We start from the raw sequence: 18,102 nt of genomic DNA, 5'->3' as shown, positions 1-18,102 counted from the left end.
GCCTGAAATAGAGCTAGAATTGGATGAGGGCATTGCTATTACAATGGACATTGGTGGTCCTGCTCCAGTGCAAGGGACACATCATCACTATGGGACCTTCAGTGGACTGAATGTTGATTCCTGTGATTGAGAATTGGCTCCCTTTCTCCTGGCCTCCATTATAGCTACAAGTTAGGGTACTCATGGAGCAAGGTTCAGGAGAGGGTAAGTATGTCTAGAAGACAAACGCAGTAACCCGGGTATAGACCATCTACCATGAATCCTATTGACAAAATGTTGAAAGGAACTGCCTGAGTACTTTACAAGGGCTCTAGTCGGAAGTGGCAGTAAAGTAAGCAACCAGTGGTGTGATGTAACACCTGGTCATCCATCTGAGCTCTGAGGAGTTGAAATTTGAAAAGGGAATACAGTCCAAAGACTCCTCCATTAATACAATAACAGTCACAGGGTGACCCTGTCTTATCTGTCCATGATGTTGGACTGTATATAAACTCCAAGCTTACCCATTCATGGTGGGCAAACCCCTGAAGGAGTTTTCAGGGAACAGGTTCTATAGCGATGGACCACCACCCAGGACCTGTATAGCACCCTGCAGCTATCTCTATGAGTGCCAATGTGAGCGCCCCACAGAGGATCCAGTTCCTGAAGCCACATCATAGGCTGTCTTCACAGAGTAGGGTCTGGATACAACTCCCAAGGTTTTATCGAGGTTGCTCTGGCCTGGAGACACTACTTCTCTATAGGACAGTGAGATGTTCATTGAAGAAATAAAAAAAATAAAGAAACTAGTGAAGCCGATTTCTCGATGAAGAAGAGGTCCATCAAGTGCTCCATCGCTGAGTAGGGGAGGTGCCCTAGGCAGGAGTGTCCTCAAATTTTGCACTGTTAGAGAATAATGAGATGCTGATTGAAGAATTCAAATAAAATTAAGAAGCTAAGCCTATTGGATGTCTACATTCCCCATTACGGACTGTTACTCAGCGCGGTGTTGACCGAGCTGTTCTTTTATGATGTGCCTTGACTTTATTGTCGTTTGTGAGTACAACACCTATTTTATTTCTTATTAAACATTTTTTATGATAATGCACTAGGCCTGTGCGCCCTCTGTTTGTTCTTTCCTCATTCAGTATATTTGGATTCCCCCGGTCTGTTGAGGGCAGCAAGGTGTGCATGTTCCAGGACATTCTTAATGTGGTTGCAGCCTGCATCGAGCCCATCCCCAAGCGCAGAAGCATTTGTGTTTGCTGGTTCATTGAGTAGGGTAGGGTTGGTGCCCCAGGAAGGCATGTCCTCAAATTTGCATTGTCTTCACAAAGTAGGGTCTGGATACAACTCCCAAGGTTTTACCGAGGTTGCTCTGGCCTGGAGACACTGCTTCTCTATAGGACAGTGAGATGTTCATTGAAGAAATCAAATAAAGAAAAAAAAAAACCTAGTGAAGCTGATTTCTCCATGAAGTAGAAGAGGTCCATCAAGTGCTCCATCACTGAGTAGGGTAGGGTTGGTTCCCCAGGCAGGCATGTCCCCAAATTTGCATTGTTAGAGGACAATGAGATGCTGATTGAAGAATTTAAATAAAATTAAGAAACTAGTGAAGCTGATTTCTCCATGAAGGAGAAGAGGTCCATTAAGTGCTCCATCGCGGAGTAGGGTAGGGTTGTAGGGGAGGTGCCCCAGGCAGGTGTGTCCTCACATTTGCATTGTTTTCACAGAGTAGGGTCTGGATACAACTCCCAAGGTTTTACCGAGGTTGCTCCGGCCTGGAGACACTGCTTCTCTATAGGACAGTGAGATGTTCATTGAAGAAATCAAATAAAGAAAAAATAGAAACTAGTGAAGCTGATTTCTCCATGAAGTAGAAGAGGTCCATCAAGTGCTCCATCACTGAGTAGGGTAGGGTTGGTTTCCCAGGCAGGCATGTCCTCAAATTTGCATTGTTAGAGGACAATGAGATGCTGATTGAAGAATTCAAATAAAATTAAGAAACTAGTGAAGCTGATTTCTCCATGAAGGAGAAGAGGTCCATCAAGTGCTCCATCGCTGAGTAGGTGTCAGGGAGCGAGGAGCCAGAAACACAAGGAGGTGCAATTAAAGGTAGGTTTATTAATATAAAAATAAGACAAGAGTACATGCAAGTCCAACAGTGGAAAACGTAGCCAAAGCCGGGGTCAAGAGCCAGGAAGAATTGTCGCCAAAGCCGGGATCAGGAGCCAGGAAGAATCGTCGCCAAAGCCGGGATCAGGAGCCAGGAAGAATGGTCACCAGAGCCAGGGTCAGAAGCCAGGAGGAGTCTTAGCCAAAGCCGAGTCGGTATCCAGGAAAGCAATGAGTAGCCAAACAGGAGCTTGCTGTTGTGCAACAGACAGGACACGAATGCAATGGACAGCCACAAACAGCAGACTTATATGTGATAAGCCACCACCTCCTGGGGGAGGAGACGCAGAGGGCTGAAAGCATAAAGGATCCCACAATGCTTTGCAGACACCTAAGATGGATGCCAGCACATCGAGCAGCACAAGGTCTGTGGAAAGGTAGGACCTTGACAGTACCTCCTCCTCAAGGGCCCCTCCCCCTCCACGGCTCAACATAAGGCTTCTGTGGAATGTGGGCGTGAAAAGCGCAGGGGAGGGCAGGAGCATCAACATCCGTGGAAGGAACCCAGGAACGCTCCTCGGGACCATAAACACGCCAATGGACAAGGAACTGCACCCGACCGCGGACCAACCGAGAGTCCAGGATGCGGCTCACCTCATACTCCTCATGACCGTCGACCCGGATAGGACGAGGCCGAGGCGGAGAGGCAGTAAAGCGATTACAGACCAGAGGCTTCAACATGGATACGTGGAAGACATTGGAGATATCCATCCCAGGAGGAAGAGCAAGGGCATAGGCAACCGGGTTCACCCTGCGGAGGATGCGGAAAGGACCAACAAAACGGGGAGCCAGTTTTGGTGCGGGCACCCGAAGATTGAGGTTATGAGTGGACAACCAAACCCGATCTCCGACTTGGTATGAAGGAGCGAGCAACCGTCTACGATCAGCCTGGAGCTTTTGGCGCTGAGCTGAGTCCTTCAAGGACCTCTGAATCTGCCCCCACAAGGAACACGGGGCAGCAAGATGGTTATCCACAGCCGGAATGTCCTGTGGCAAGAACAACTCAGGCAATGCAGCGGGTTGGAACCCATAGTTGGCCATGAAGGAAGACATCCCGGAGGAAGAGTTGACAGCCGAGTTCCTCGCAAACTCTGCCCATGGCAGGAGATCGACCCAATTGTCTTGATGATCAGAGATATAGCAGCGAAGGAATTGTTCCAGGGCCTGGTTGGAACGCTCCGCAGCCCCATTGGACTGCGGGTGGTAGGCCGAAGAGAAGGAGAGCTTGATACCCAACTGGGAGCAAAAGGCGCGCCAGAACCTGGACACAAACTGGCTCCCACGTTCCGAGGCAATCACCTTAGGCAACCCATGCAAGCAAAAGATCTCCCTGGCGAAAACCGTAGCCAGTTCTTGAGCAGTCGGCAATTTCTTGAACGGAACACAATGGCACATCTTGGAGAAACGATCAATGACCATAAGAATGACCGTATGGCCTCGAGACACAGGGAGGTCTACAATAAAATCCATGCCCATGTGTGACCAGGGACGCTCCCCATTGGGAATGGGTTGCAGAAGGCCCAATGGAAGATGCCGAGGAGATGAATTCTTGGCACAGACAGAACATGCCGCTACATATGAGGCGATGTCGGAACAGAGAGATGGCCACCAGAATAAACGAGAAACGACCCAGGACAACTGGTTCCTCCCTGGATGACCGGCGGTCTTGGAATTATGGTAGGTACGCAGCAAGCGGATGCGCAATCCCTCAGGTACGAAACATGTACCAGCCGGTCTCTCAGAGGGAGCATCAGTTTGAGCCACCAAAATCTGCTCCCCAAGGGGAGAAGTCAGGCTGGTACGAATGGCAGCCAGGATCTGATCCGGAGGTATGACCGAGGTTGGCTCAGAGTCCTCCCTGGACAGCTCAGAGTATTGCCGCGACAAGGCATCAGCCCCGACATTCTTGGAGCCAGGCAAATAGGAGACCACATAGTTAAAATGCGACAAGAACAGAGCCCATCTCGCCTGACGGGGCATCAACCTCTTAGCTTCCAAGAGATACGTCAGGTTCTTGTGGTCAGTGAGAATGAGAACCGGAACCCCGCAGAACCCTCGAGCAGGTGCCTTCATTCCTTGAGAGCCTGAATAATGGCCAACAACTCCCTGTCTCCAATCTGGTAGTTGCATTATGCGGAGGAAAGCTTACTGGAGTAAAACCCACAGGGAAGTAGGGGTCCATCGGGCGACCGACGCTGAGGCAGGAGGGCGCCTACTCCCGTCTCAGATGCATCAACCTCGAGGACAAAAGGCAACCCAGGATTGGGATGAGACAGTATCGGAGCCGAAGTGAAGGCAGATTTCAGAGCTTTGAAAGCTAAGATGGCCTCAGATGACCACTCGTGGGGATTACTGCCCTTCTTGGTCAGATCTGAGAGAGGCTTGGCCAGCGTGGAGAAGTTCCTGATAAACGTCCGATAATAGTTGGCGAATCCCAAAAAGCACTGAATGGACCGAAGACCACTGGGACGAGGCCACTGCAGAACCGCCGAAACCTTCTGAGGGCCCATGGAAAATCCCACAGCGGAAATGTTGTAGCCCAAAAGGCAACCTGGGATCGGTGAAATTCACACTTCTCGAGCTTACAGAAAAGCTTGTTCTCACGTAATCGTTGTAGCACTCGCTTAACATCCTGGATATGAGACTCCATGGACGCAGAGTAAACCAGGATGTCGTCCAAGTAAACCACCATGCACTGCTGCAACAAGTCACGAAAGACATCATTAATGAACTCCTGAAAGACCGCGGCGCGTTACACAACCTGAAGGGCATAACCAGGGATTCATAGTGGCCGGTTCTGGTGTTGAACACAGTCTTCCACTCGTCGCCCTCCTTGATCTGTACGAGGTTGTACGTAGCCCTAAGGTCGAGTTTAGTAAAGACCGTTGCTTCCTTGAGGCGGTCGAACAACTCGGTTATCAACGGAATTGGGTAAGCATTCTTAATCGTGATTCGATTGAGACCCCTAAAATCACTGCAAGGCTTCAATTCACCACCCTTCTTTTTCACGAAGAAAAAGCCAGCTCCTGCTGGAGAAGTAGACTTGCGAATGTGCCCCCGGGAAAGTGCATCAGCAACATACTCCTCCATGGCCTGATTCTCCGCAACCGAAAGAGGATACACCCTGCCACGCGGAGGAGTGGCACCAGGTTGTAAGGTTATGGCACAATCGTATGGACGATGAGGAGGCAGAGCACCGGCGCGCACCTTGTCAAACATGTCCAGGTACTCCCCATAGTCAGTGGGCAACACAGAGTCCGAGGAGGCACACAACACCTTAACAGGTCCATGGATGCAACCGGCCCCACACTGTGGAGACCACGAGAGAATCTCGGCCGACCGCCAATCAAAGGTCGGATTGTGCTTCTGAAGCCAGGGATATCCCAAAACCACGGAGTAGTGCGGGGAAGAAATTACCTGGAAACAGGCCAACTCCCTGTGAACAGCCCCAATAGCTACTTCCACTGGCAGGGTCTCGTGGGTAACCTGCGGCAGTTGCAGGGGCCTGCCATCTATCGCCTCGAGAACCAATGGAGTAACTCAAGCCTGCAGAGGAATGGAGTACTGGGCAGCAAACGAACTGTCCATAAACAACCCGCCAGCACCAGAGTCTACCAACGCCTGGGCCGTCACTGAGCCTTCCGCCCAAGAGAGGACAACGGTGATTAGCAGTTTATCTTTGCGGGAAACTGAGGACGAGGAAATTCCACCCAGGATCTGCCCCCGACAGGATCTCAGGTGCGAGCGTTTCCCGAACGGACCGGACAGGACTGCCGAAAATGCCCACCGAGACCATAGTACAGGCAGCGACCCTCCCAAAGCCAAGCGGCCCGCTCTCCCTCGGAAAGGCGAGCAAACCCCAGCTGCTTGGGCTCACCGCCAGACAAGCCATCCCCAGGTGGCGTGGGAGGAGAGGGAGGAACGGGTGGGATAGTAAACGTAGGCACCAATCGGTTAGGAGGCCTCCGCAGACGCTCCTTAAGTGAAGGCCTCTCCCTGAGCCTGGTGTCAATCAAGATTAGGAAGGAAATGAGTGATTCAAGCTCCACAGGCAGTTCTTTGGCTGCAATCTCGTCCTTCAACGCATCTGAGAGACCATGAGAGAAAGCAGCCACCAGAGCCTCATTGTTCCAACCCACCTTTGCCGCCAGGGTACGCAATTCTTTGGTGTACTCGGCAACAGTTTGTGAACCCTGATGCATGGACATGAGCAGCTTAGCAGCAGAGGTGGAGCGAGCAGACACATCAAATACCATACAGAAGAAGGCAACAAAACCGGCAAACTCATGAATCACATGGTTATTGTTCTCCCATAAGGGATTTGCCCAGGCCAAGGCCTTGTCCGAGAGCAGAGAGATTAGCAAGCCCACCTTTGACCTCTCAGTAGGAAAAGCGTGGGGTATCAATTCAAAATATATGCCCACTTGGTTAAGGAAACCCCGACAGTGACTCGGTTCACCCCCAAAGCGCTGTGGAAGGGGGGCTGAACCAGTCATACCTCTGGGCACCGCAGGTGCGGCAGCAGATGCGGAGGTAGGCGCAACAACGGGAGCGACCACAGGAGTGACAACCGGCCTAATAGCACCAGGAGCAAGGTGCGCTGTGCATGCAAGCAGCATCTGCAACGCCTGAGTGAACTGAGCCAACAAGAGATCCTGCTGATCAAGTCTGGCAACCAACATAGGGAGCGGGGGCGTACCTGCACCGTCAGGATTCATGGCATTCGTGTATGTCAGGGAGCGAGGAGCCAGACACACAAGGAGGTGCAATTAGGTGCAACAGACAGGACACGAATGCAATGGACAGCCACAAACAGCAGACTTATATGTGATAAGCCGCCACCTCCTGAGGGAGGAGCCACAGAGGGCTGAAAGCATAAAGAATCCCACAATGCTTTGCAGACACCTAAGATGGATGCCAGTACATGGAGCAGCACAAGGTCTGAGGAAAGGTAGGACCTTGACAGTAGGGTAGGGTTGGTGCTCCAGGCCGGCGTGTCCTCAGATTTGCATTGTCTTCACAAAGTAGGGTTTAAATACAACTCCCAAGGTTTTACCGAGGTTGCTCCGGCCTGGAGACACTGCTTCTCTATAGGACAGTGAGATGTTCATTGAAGAAATCAAATAAAGAAAAATAAAAAAAGAAACTAGTGAAGCTGATTTCTCCATGAAGGGGAAGAGGTCCATCAAGTGCTGCATCGCTGAGTAGGGTAGGGTTGGTGCCCCAGGCTGGCGTGTCCTCAAAAACTTGCCAGTGTCCAATCACATGAAGGTACTTACCTATAACCCATGGTGTATAAATATGTTGCCTGCGTCCCGTACTGTACGATGAAGATAATAAAGATACTCCCAAGCACCTAACCCCCCTCCCTCACACAAATTTTTCAGCACCCATGCCTAGGAACGTAATGCACCCATCGCAGGTGCCCATACGGAATAGTGGTTGCGCTACACACGTTACATATCGCCATACACGCCACAGTGAGAGCAATCATTCTAGGCCCTTTATTCCCAGTTAACTCTAGACTGATGACCTGCAAAGGCTTTTGAAGTGCCACCTATGAGCAATTTTCGGGTAACTAAGTTCGTCTTTATGACACACACACGTAGCACTACCCCCTTAGGGGTGGCTGATGAATTTGGGTCCCCCCCTATAGTCCTGCACAGCCAGTCAATTAGCATCTTACACACAAGCTACGGACCCCCCTCCCACAGCGTACTGCCCATAGAGGCAAACTGTCATGCTGGTAGGTCACTGCCTGTTTCCGGGTGTAGGGCGTGTGTACGCGCGCCCCCCGCAACGAACCTGCTGCGATTTGACACAGCGGGAGTCTGTCAGCAGGTCCCAGTCAAAGGTCCGGTGACCATCCGGGACATGCTCAAGTGTACTGCAAACAAACGGCCCGTAAAGGCCGACTGATGAACTGGTAGGTTACGGGTGTAGGGCGCACAGGGAGTTTGCCAGCAGGTCCCGGCCAATGATTGGGCAGGACCTGCTTATTGGCTGTGTCCAATCACAGCCCAGAGCTCTGTGTTGATAATCAACACAGGGCTCTGTACAGAGGAAACAATCTCTCTGTTTCTTATCCCTGCAAAGCAGGGGTAAGAAACAAAGGAATCTTTAGTAAAAAATCAGCACACATGACATGTCTTAGCACTGGTTCTCCCCCAAGATGTTAACCCCTTCCCAGCCAGTGTCATAGGTACAGTGACAGCAGGGGCGGACTGACCATTTGGAAACTCAGGCACTGCCCGAGGGCCCGGGGTCAGTAGGGGACCCCATGAGATGCCCCTGGTACCTTTTCCATAGGCTTTTTTGAGTTTGGGCAAGGACACAGGGGCCCCATGATCCCCTATTGCCCGGGGGGCCCCATGAGTTGTCAGTCCACCCGAGTGATAGTTTAGAGTATAAGCACCGATCACTGTATTGATGTCAGTGTCAGTTAGTGAGTTTCTCCTCCACCCCCTGGTGTCAGTTACTGAGTTCCTCCCCTCCCTGGTGTCAGTTACTGAGTTACTCCTCCACTCCCTGGTGTCAGTTACTGAGTTCCTCCTCCACCCCGCTGGTGTCAGTTACTGAGTTCCTCCTCCACCCCCTGGTGTCAGTTACTGAGTTCCTCCCCTCCCTGGTCTCAGTTACTAAGTTCCTCCTAAACCCCCTGGTGTCAGTTACTGAATTCCTCCTCCACTCCCTGGTGTTAGTTGAGTTCCTCCCTTTTCTGGTGTCAGTTACTGAGTTCCTCCTCCACCCCCTGGTGTCAGTTACTGAGTTCCTCCTAAACCCCCTGGTGTCAGTTACTAAATTCCTCCTCCATCCTGGTGTCATTTATTGAGTTCCTCCCCTCCCTGGTGTCAGTTACTGAGTTCCTCCACCCGCTGGTGGCGGTTACTGAGTTCCTCCTCCACCCCCTGGTGTTGGTTACTGAGTTCCTCCTCCCCTCCCAGGTGTCGGTTACTGAGTTCCTCCTCCACCCCGTGGTGTCGGTTACTGAGTTCCTGCTCCCCTCCCTGGTGTCGGTTACTGAGTTCCTCCCCTCCCTGGTGTCAGTTACTGAGTTCCTCCCCTCCCTGGTGTCAGTTACTGAGTTCCTCCCCTCCCTGGTGTCAGTTACTGAGTCCCCCCCCCCGGTGTCAGTTAGTGTCAGATTGCCTGCCGCACTATCACAGTCCCACTGTAAGTCGCTGATCACCGCCATTACTAGTACATAAAAAATGAATAAATCCTAATCCCAGTATATATCCCGTATTGGAGACGATATAACCTTCACCCAAAACAATCAATATACACTTACTATTTTTTTTTTTTGTTACCAAAAAATTTATGAAGAATTTATTATGAATTTGACTATTTGACTTGTTTCCATTGTTTTTATTGGATATGTTTAACAGAAAGCAGAAAATAATAATTTTTTTTTTTCGCTTAAAAATACCCCCCCCCCCCCCCCCCACAGTGGTGAAAAGAAAGCTCTTGTTTCCATGAGAAAAAAAACAATAGAACATTTGTTTGGGTGCAGTGTTGCATGACCGCACGATTACCAGTTGAAGTAGCACAGTGCAGAACAGCAAAAAAAAAATGTCCTGGTCATGAAGGGGGTAAAATCTTCCGGAGCTGAAGTGGTTAAATGGATCTCTAAGTGTTTGTGAAATCTCCCCCCACAAAATATCCTCAGCCAATGACAGGTAAGGATGCCATTTTTATTCTTCTCCTGCTATCAATTGCCAACCCGGTCCCACACTTCATCAACGTCTATGGTGACCTCTGATCTCCTTATGAACTGTTTCTTCCATGATGAAGATCAGCCATGGAGTATATCTGAGGTGTATATCAGGGTGTGCTTCTTCCCCACATGAGAGCTGGGATGTCCAGCAACATTCATCTAGAAGACATTTCCCGCACTCAAGGCACTAATACACCTCCAGGGTTATGTGGGACCCCGGATGTACAGGAAGACAGGACTTCATTGAGGAACATTTCCCTCACTCAGGACAGGAACGTGGCTTCTCCCCTGTGTGAGATCTTTGATGTCTGGAAAGATGGGACTTCACTGAAAAACATTTCCCGCACTCAGGACAGGAATACGGCTTCTCCCCCGTGTGAGATCTCTGATGTGTGTCAAGAATGGATTTCCGTGTAAAACATTTCCCACACCCAGGACAGGAATACGGCTTCTTCCCTGTGTGAGATCTCTGATGTCTGGAAAGATGTGAATTCCTTGAAAAACATTTCCCGCACTCAGTACAGGAATACGGTTTCTCCCCCGTGTGCAGTCTCTGATGTCTCTTTTGAGTGGACTTGTCTGAAAAACATTTCCCGCACTCAGCACAGGAATACGGTTTTTCCCCCATGTGGGATCTCTGATGTTTATAAAGATGGGCCTCCTGTGAAAAACATTTCCCGCACTCAAGACAGGAATACGGCTTCTCTCCGGTGTGAGACCTCAGATGTGTGCAAAGATATGACTTCCTTGAGAAACATTTCCCGCACTCAGGACAGGAATACGGCTTCTCTCCAGTGTGAGACCTTAGATGTGTGCAAAGATGTGACTTTCTTGAGAAACATTTCCCACACTCAGAACAGGTATATGGCTTTTCACCTGTGTGCAATCTCTGATGTCTATAAAGATGGAACTTACCTGAAAAACATTTCCCGCACTCAGCACAGGTATACGGCCTCTCCCCCGTGTGAGATACCTGAGGTCTGTAAAGACTGGACAACTCTGAAAAGAACTTCCCGCACTGAGAACAAGAATACGGTTTTTCCCCCGTGTGAGATCCCTGATGTGTGACAAGATCTGAATTTTGTACAAAACATTTCCCGCACTCAGGACAGGAGAAGCTCTTCCCCGTTGGAAGGCAAGCCCGGTCCCGCACAGTCTGAGGTTCCTCAGGATACGAGGAATCTGATGGTCCATCTACACTGGGTGGTGACGGATGGACATTGGAGAGAGCCGGGTTTTCTCCTGGACTATACTGTGTGATGTCCTCATCTTCTACTTTCCAGTCTGGAAACAAAGTGAGACAATCCTCAAAGGTTTTCCTCATCTCCCGGCCATGGACTAAAATACAAAGACAAAGAGGATTACTAGACAGGAGCTGATTGGTTCCCCCAAACCAGGACTCCGCCCACATCAGGCAGCTTGGTCTCTGAGGAGCGCACAATTCCACCCCCAAAGGAACTAGGAAAAAGGTCCTTCAAAAAAATTCCCCCCCAAAAATTATATAAATAAATAAGACAGGACACGCGGACAATGTAGTTGCAATAAAGTCTCCTCTTACCCGGTGATGTGAGGGGCGGCTGATTGTCCATCATGACGTCCTTGTAGAGGTCCTTGTGTCCTTCTAAATACTCCCACTCCTCCATGGAGAAATAGACAGTGACACCCTGACACCTTATAGGAACCTGACACACACAATGATACAGTCACCATCCAGACACATCCCTTGTCTGTTACTGGAGAATGTCCCAGAATTCCCGGCACCGCTCACCTCTCCTGTCAGCAGCTCCATCATCTTCTTGGTGACTTCTAGAATCTTCTCCATGTTGTGTCTCTCAGGGTTTAGGGAGTCACATGGAGGCACTGTGATGGTCATATGATCACCTGACTTCAGAAGAGGAAATCTCTGTATTGGGGAACCAATAGGAACATCATGTTAGACTCCCAGAATCCTCCTCACCTCTCCGGTCAGGTCTGTGTTTTATTAATAGAGATGAGAGTGACGTCATGTGACCTCCCAGAATCCTCCTCACCTCTCCGGTCAGGTCTGTGTTTTATTAATAGAGATGAGAGTGATGTCATGTGACCTCCCAGAATCCTCCTCACCTCTCCGGTCAGCAGGTAGATGATCTCCAGGGTGAGGTTTAGTATCCTCTCAGTCATGTGACTCCGGTCCTCCTCCATCCTCATTGATCTGGTCATGTGACCTAGACAGGTAAGCACATTAATTGATCAAGAAAATATATATATTTAATGGAAATGTTCCGGCCCCGGAAGTGGGGGAATGTTCTGCCCCTGAAGGGGTTAATCTGGGTTCCCACGCTATATATGTGTGTATCATCATCGGGCGTGACGCTGGAGGGAGAGGGCGGGCGTGACGGTGGAGGGAGAAGGCGGGCGTGACGGTGGAGGGAGAAGGCGGGCGTGACAGTGGAGGGAGAGGGCGGGCGTGACGGTGGAGGAAGAGGATGAACATGATGATGGAGGAAGAGGATGGACATGACGGGGGGGTTACTGGATGTAAATATAAATAAGATCTTATTACCTCCTCTGCTGCCACTTCCAATAATGTCTCTCCTCTGCTTCGGCCACAACTTCTTCTCTGTTCCTGACATCACTTCCTCTCTGTCCCTGAACTCACTTCCTGTCTTCCATACAGACTTCCTGTCTGAGTAGAAATGAGATCACCACCTTGTGGAGCTCAGAGGAACTGCAGCCCCGAGAACCATCTGGTAGTGTGACCCCGACCTTGTGCTGGGTGTGTATGGACTGTATGTCCTCATATAGGGGTCACCTCCACTCCCACCAAGGGGGACAGAAATATATGACTGCCTAGTTCAGCCTTTCTCAGCCAGGGGTTCCTCCAAAGGGTTCTAGAGTTTGGAGTAATGAACAATTTCTGTCCCTCAGTAGTAACTAGTATCTCGGGCTAAGCTGACGGTTCGATCTGAACCTCATTTCAGACTGAACTTTGACTGTTCGGATGAATGCCAGAACATTTTTAACCCCTGTTCAATTGGCTCCAAAAATCGTATATATATATATATATATATATATATATATATATATATATATATACACAGTTGCAAGAAAAAGTATGTGAACCCCTTGGGATTACGTGGAGTTTTGCATGAATTGGGCATAAAATGTGCTCTGAACGTCATCTAAGTCACAACAATAGAAGAACACAGTCTGCTGAACATAATACTACACAAACATTAGATGTTGCCATGGTTTATTTGCACATAACATGTAAACATTTGAAGCACCACACTTCTAATGGCACAAAGCAAGAAGCAGACAACTTCAAATATTAAAGAGACTACAGGTGACCTGTTTCCCCATCCAGATTTTTCGTCTCTTACCCCGTCTGCTTCTTCATCTCACCACCATGCACTCCCTACTCCTCCTTCTCACCGATGTATCCTCTCTCTTCAAACTCTCTCGCCTTCACCCCTCTTCTCCACCCCACAGCTTATATATACAGTTGTGTTAAAAATAATAGTAGTCAGACATCACTGACCTGATCAATCACTGTTTTTGGTAGAAATTATATTTCTACATGGCAAATAATTTACTAGCAGGTATAGTAGAGTAATAGAAATCCAACAGACCCAACAGTCATGACATGCATGCTGCTGATTCTGTGTAATTGAATCACTAATTGAAAGGGGCATGTTCAAAATAATAGCAGTGTGGAGTTCTATTAGTGAGGTCATTCATTCTTTGAAAAACAGGTGGCAATTATTGCCCTTATTTAAGGAAGGAAGGCAGCAAATGTTGTACTTGCTGGTTACAATGCATTTCTCTCTGAAATTCTGAGAAAAATGGGTTGTTCCAGACATTGTTCAGAAGAACAGCGTACCTTGATTAAAAAGTTGATTGGAGAGGGGAAAACATATAAATAAGTGCAGAAAGTGATAGGCTGCTCAGCTAAAATGATCGCAAATGCTTTAAAATGGCAACCAAAACCTGAAAGACGTGGAAGAAAGCGAAAAACTACCATTCGAATGGATAGAAGAATAGCCAAAATGGCAAAAGCCAACAATCAGCTCCAGGAAGATGAAAGAAGGTGTAAAGTTCCCTGTGAGTACTGTTACAATTAGAAGACGCCTATGTGAAGCCAAGCTATCTGCAAGAAGCCCCCGCAAAGTCCCACTGTTGAAAAAAAGACGTGCTGAAGAGGTTACAATTTGCCAAAGAGCACATTGACTGGCCTAAAGAGAAATGGCGCAACATTTTGTGGACTGATGAAAGTAAGATTGTTCTTTTTGGGTCTAGTGGCCGGAGACAGTTTGTCAGACGACCCCCAAACACTGAATTCAAGCCACAGTACACTGTGAAGACAGTGAAGCATGGTTGCGCAAGCATCATGATATGGGGATGTTTCTCATACTACGGTGTTGGGCCCTTTTATCGCATACCAGGGATCATGGATCAGTTTGAATACATCAGAATACTTGAAGAGGTCATGCTGCCTTATGCTGAAGAGGAAATGCCCTTGAAATGGGTGTTCCAACAAGACAACGACCCCAAACACACCAGTAAACGTGCAACATCTTGGTTCCAGACCAACAAGATTGACGTTATGGAGTGGCCAGCCCAATCCCCGGATCTTAATCCAATAGAAAACTTGTGGGGTGACATCAAAAATGCAGTTTCTGAGGCAAAACCAAGAAATAGAGAAGAACTGTGGAATGTAGTCCAATCATCCTGGGCTGGAATACCTGTTCACAGGTGCCAGAAGTTGGTTGACTCCATGCAACACAGATGTACAGCAGTTCTCAGAAACAGTGCTTATACAACTAAATATTCATTAAGTGATTCAAAGGAAAGCAAAATCTTCAAACATTTTTCAGTTTATATAGTGAATGTTTGAGTTTGTAAAGAAGAATACAAACACTGCTATTTTTTTGAACAGTCTAATATTCACTTTTCTTCAAATTTTTTAGAGGAACAACACAAATTTTATCTATTTTTCTTCATGTTTTGATTTGGAATAGAATGTGTAATGTTCCCAATGCATTTGTGTGTATGGAAATAAAAGCTATTAGAAGGATTTTCAGCTTTATTAACTTTATTCAACACACTGCTATTATTTTGAACACAACTGTATATCACCCTCACTCCTGTCTTCACCTTACTACTGTACTCAACTCCTGCTAATTCTGAACCTACATACTAAATAAAACCTCCAGGACACTGGGACCTGTCCCTCCATATAAGTCCTACTCCCATATTACCTCTCTCACCCTTCTGCTTCTCCTAACATCTGGAGACATTTCCCCACATCCTGGACCGCCATCTTTTTCCTTCGACCAACACACCCGGCACTCCCTACATTCTAACAGCGACCGCAATCCACACAATCTGGCTACTATTCCTCTTCTTCCTAGAACCAGCCTCCCCTTTTCCTGGGCCCTCTGGAATGCCCGCTCTGTCTGTATCAAACTCACCTCTGTCCATGACCTTTTTATCACAAACTTCTTTAACCTGCTTGCAATTACGGAAACCTCAGACTTCTCCTCTCCTGCTGCCCTCTCCCATGGTGGTCTCCTCTGGACTCACTCTCCCAGGCCTAGTGGACAAAAAGGAGGTGGAGTTGGAATCCTCCTATCCCCTCAAAGCACTTTTCAGGTCCTTCATTCACCTCCCTCTCCTCATTTGAAGTTCACTGTATTTGTCTGTTCTCTCCAGTTTCTTGGACCAGTATCAAGCTTCATCGATGACTTCTCTGCCTGGCTGCCTTACTTTCTTTTTTTCTGAAATTCCCACAATCATTCTTGGTGACTTCAACATTTCTTTTAACTTTAACACTCCTACTATCTCTAAACTTCTGAGCCTAACCACTTCTTTTGACCTAAAACAATGGAAGCATGCTTCTACTCACTCTGATGGTAACTGCCTCGACCTTGTATTCTCCTACCTATGCACTCCTTGCAACCTCACCAACTTTCCTTTTCCTCTCTCTGATCACTCCCTTATTAGCTTCTCTCTCTCCTTGGCTTCCTCCTCATCTTCCAACTAACAAACGGTTACCCGTAGAGACCTTCGTTATCTTAACCCTTCTTTTCTCTAACAGATTGTCTCTATGGCAAAATCTCAGCCCTGTCCTGCCCCAAACTGGCCACTTCTGTATACAACAGTTCACTGTCATCCACCGTGGACACATTGGCCCCCCTCACTACACACAGAACTAGGCCCCGACCACTACAGCCCTGGCCAACAGACAACACCAGATGCCTTAAAACACGTAGCCTTGCTCTTGAGCGTTTATGGCGAAAGACTAAGACTTCGACCAATATAAATCTGCCTTTCAAAAATACAATTGTTATCTCCACACTGCCAAACAGACATATTTTATCACTCTCATTAACACATTCTCACGCAATCCCCCTCAACTCTTTTCTACCTTTAACTCTCTACTTCGTCCTGCTTTACCTCCACCCACTAACTCACTCGCTGCCCAGGAAATCGCTAATCACTTTGAAATAAGATTGATACAATTGGTGACAAGATCTCCACTGTACAGATATCTCCCTCACTCTACACTCCTTGTCCACCACATATCTCCCTCACCCTACACTCCTTGTCCACCAGACGTCTCCCTCACCCTACACTCCTTGTCCACCAGACGTCTCCCTCACCCTACACTCCTTGTCCTCCAGACGTCTCCCTCACCCTACACTCCCTGTCCACCAGACGTCTCCCTCACCCTACACTCCTTGTCCAACAGACGTCTCCCTCACCCTACACTCCTTGTCCACCAGACGTCTCCCTCACCCTACACTCCTTCTGCACCAGACATGTCCCTCACACTACACTCCTTGTCCACCAGACGTCTCCCTCACCCTACACTCCTTGTCCACCAGATATCTCCCTCACCCTACACTCCTTGTCCACCTGCACAATCTATACTTCCCTTGTTTAACCCAGCTACTATAGAGGAGGTTGGTAAACTTTTTTCTAAAGCCCACCTAACCACCTGCCCCCTGGACCCTGTTCCCTCACAAATATTATGGTCACCCTCTGGCTCTATCCTTCATTCTTTAACTCATATCTTCAATCTTTCCCTTTCTACTGGCATCTTCCCCAACTCTCTAAAACATACGCTAGTCATTCCCATACTTAAAAAGGCCTCACTGGACCCCACCAATCTTAGCAACCTAAAACCCATCTCCTTACTCCCTTTTGCCTCCAAACTCCTTAAATGTCTAGTCTACAACTGGCTGAGCTGCCACCTCATTGAGAATAACCTTCACAATCCCCTTCAGTCTGGATTTCACCCACAATACTCCACAGAAACTGCTCTCCTAAAACTCACAAATGACTTACTAACCGCTAAAACCAATGGTCACTATTCTGTACTCTTACTCTTGGACCTTTCCACTGCCTCGGACAGTTGACCACCCCCTCCTTAAAAAACTCGATTTACTTGGTCTCCATGACTGTACTGTCCATTGGTTGGAATGTTACTGTCAGGGATCTCCTCGATCCCCGCCGCGATGGGCTCGGCGCAGGCGCACTGCTCCACCCAGCGCACGGGCACTAGGTCCGGGCCGGCCGCGGCGTTCGAGTTCGCGCATGCGCAGTAGAAGCCGCGGCCGCCCGCTGGGCACCAATGGCAGCGCAGGGCGGGATATTTAAAGGTCCCTGAGCTGTCATTTCGTTGCCTTCTGGTCTTACCTGCTTCCTGTGTTCCTGTACCTGTGCCTAGTAAGTTATTGACCCGGATTGCCTTTGACCTTGCTGATTTCTCCTGCTCAGACCCTTGCTTGCCTGACCTCTCTCCCTGGATGCCCCTTATTAGATCTGACCTCCTGCTGCTGACCTGGCGTGTGACCCGACGATTCTCTGCCTGCTCCCTTGTACCTTACCGTCCTCTACAATACCGACTCGGCCTGTCTGACTACGCACTTGCTCAGCCATCCATCCATCCATCCCATCGGGGTCACCCGACCTCCTCACATCTGGCTCTCCCTGGTTGGAGCCCCTGGCGAACACCACTACCACTGACAGGTGTGCTCAGCAGAGGCGACCTGGTCTCGGGGTACTACAAGTCCATCCCCACCATCAGGGGCCCTGGTGAACAAGTACCCTGGGGCTTAGACTCCGCGCTCTGGGCATGCCTGACCAGTGGAGTGCTAGTGGTGCCGCTCGGCGGTCCCTCACAGTTACCTATCTCACCGTACCTTCAGTGTCAGTTTCAACTCTACTTCCTCCTCTCCTACTCC

At 48.8% G+C, this 18,102-nt stretch overlaps 1 protein-coding gene and 1 pseudogene across 1 annotated transcript; both read right to left on the bottom strand.

Annotated features, from left to right (window-relative positions):
- LOC149464983 (uncharacterized) overlaps positions 1-18,102 on the bottom strand; it is a 46,521-nt pseudogene that overhangs the window by 20,658 nt on the left and 7,761 nt on the right.
- On the bottom strand, positions 11,216-12,863 carry LOC149464984 (uncharacterized). Its single transcript, XM_089673727.1, has 4 exons — positions 12,414-12,863; positions 11,975-12,075; positions 11,640-11,774; positions 11,216-11,553 (listed from the first exon to the last, which is right to left on the bottom strand). Exons 1-4 carry the CDS (start codon positions 12,481-12,483, stop codon positions 11,236-11,238), a joined length of 624 nt encoding a protein of 207 aa, XP_089529853.1. The 5' UTR covers positions 12,484-12,863; the 3' UTR covers positions 11,216-11,235.

This window comes from Staurois parvus, unplaced genomic scaffold, assembly GCF_062004578.1.
Source record: "Staurois parvus isolate SC_StPar_1 unplaced genomic scaffold, SC_StPar_1.0 ptg000144l, whole genome shotgun sequence".
In the NCBI taxonomy this organism is placed as follows: Eukaryota; Metazoa; Chordata; class Amphibia; order Anura; family Ranidae; genus Staurois; species Staurois parvus.
The sequence above is the reverse complement of the archived record's forward strand: the minus strand, read 5'-3'. Positions and strand labels throughout refer to the sequence as shown.

Excerpts from the sequence above, each read along its gene's own strand:
- LOC149464984 (XM_089673727.1), bottom strand. The coding sequence starts at position 12,483 with ATGTCAGGAACAGAGAAGAAGTTGTGGCCGAAGCAGAGGAGAGACATT. Across the intron at positions 12,076-12,413 it reads TGGAAGTGGCAGCAGAGGAG|GTCACATGACCAGATCAATG; the intron begins GTAATAAGATCT and ends TTACCTGTCTAG. Across the intron at positions 11,554-11,639 it reads TGGAGCTGCTGACAGGAGAG|GTTCCTATAAGGTGTCAGGG; the intron begins GTGAGCGGTGCC and ends TGTGTGTGTCAG.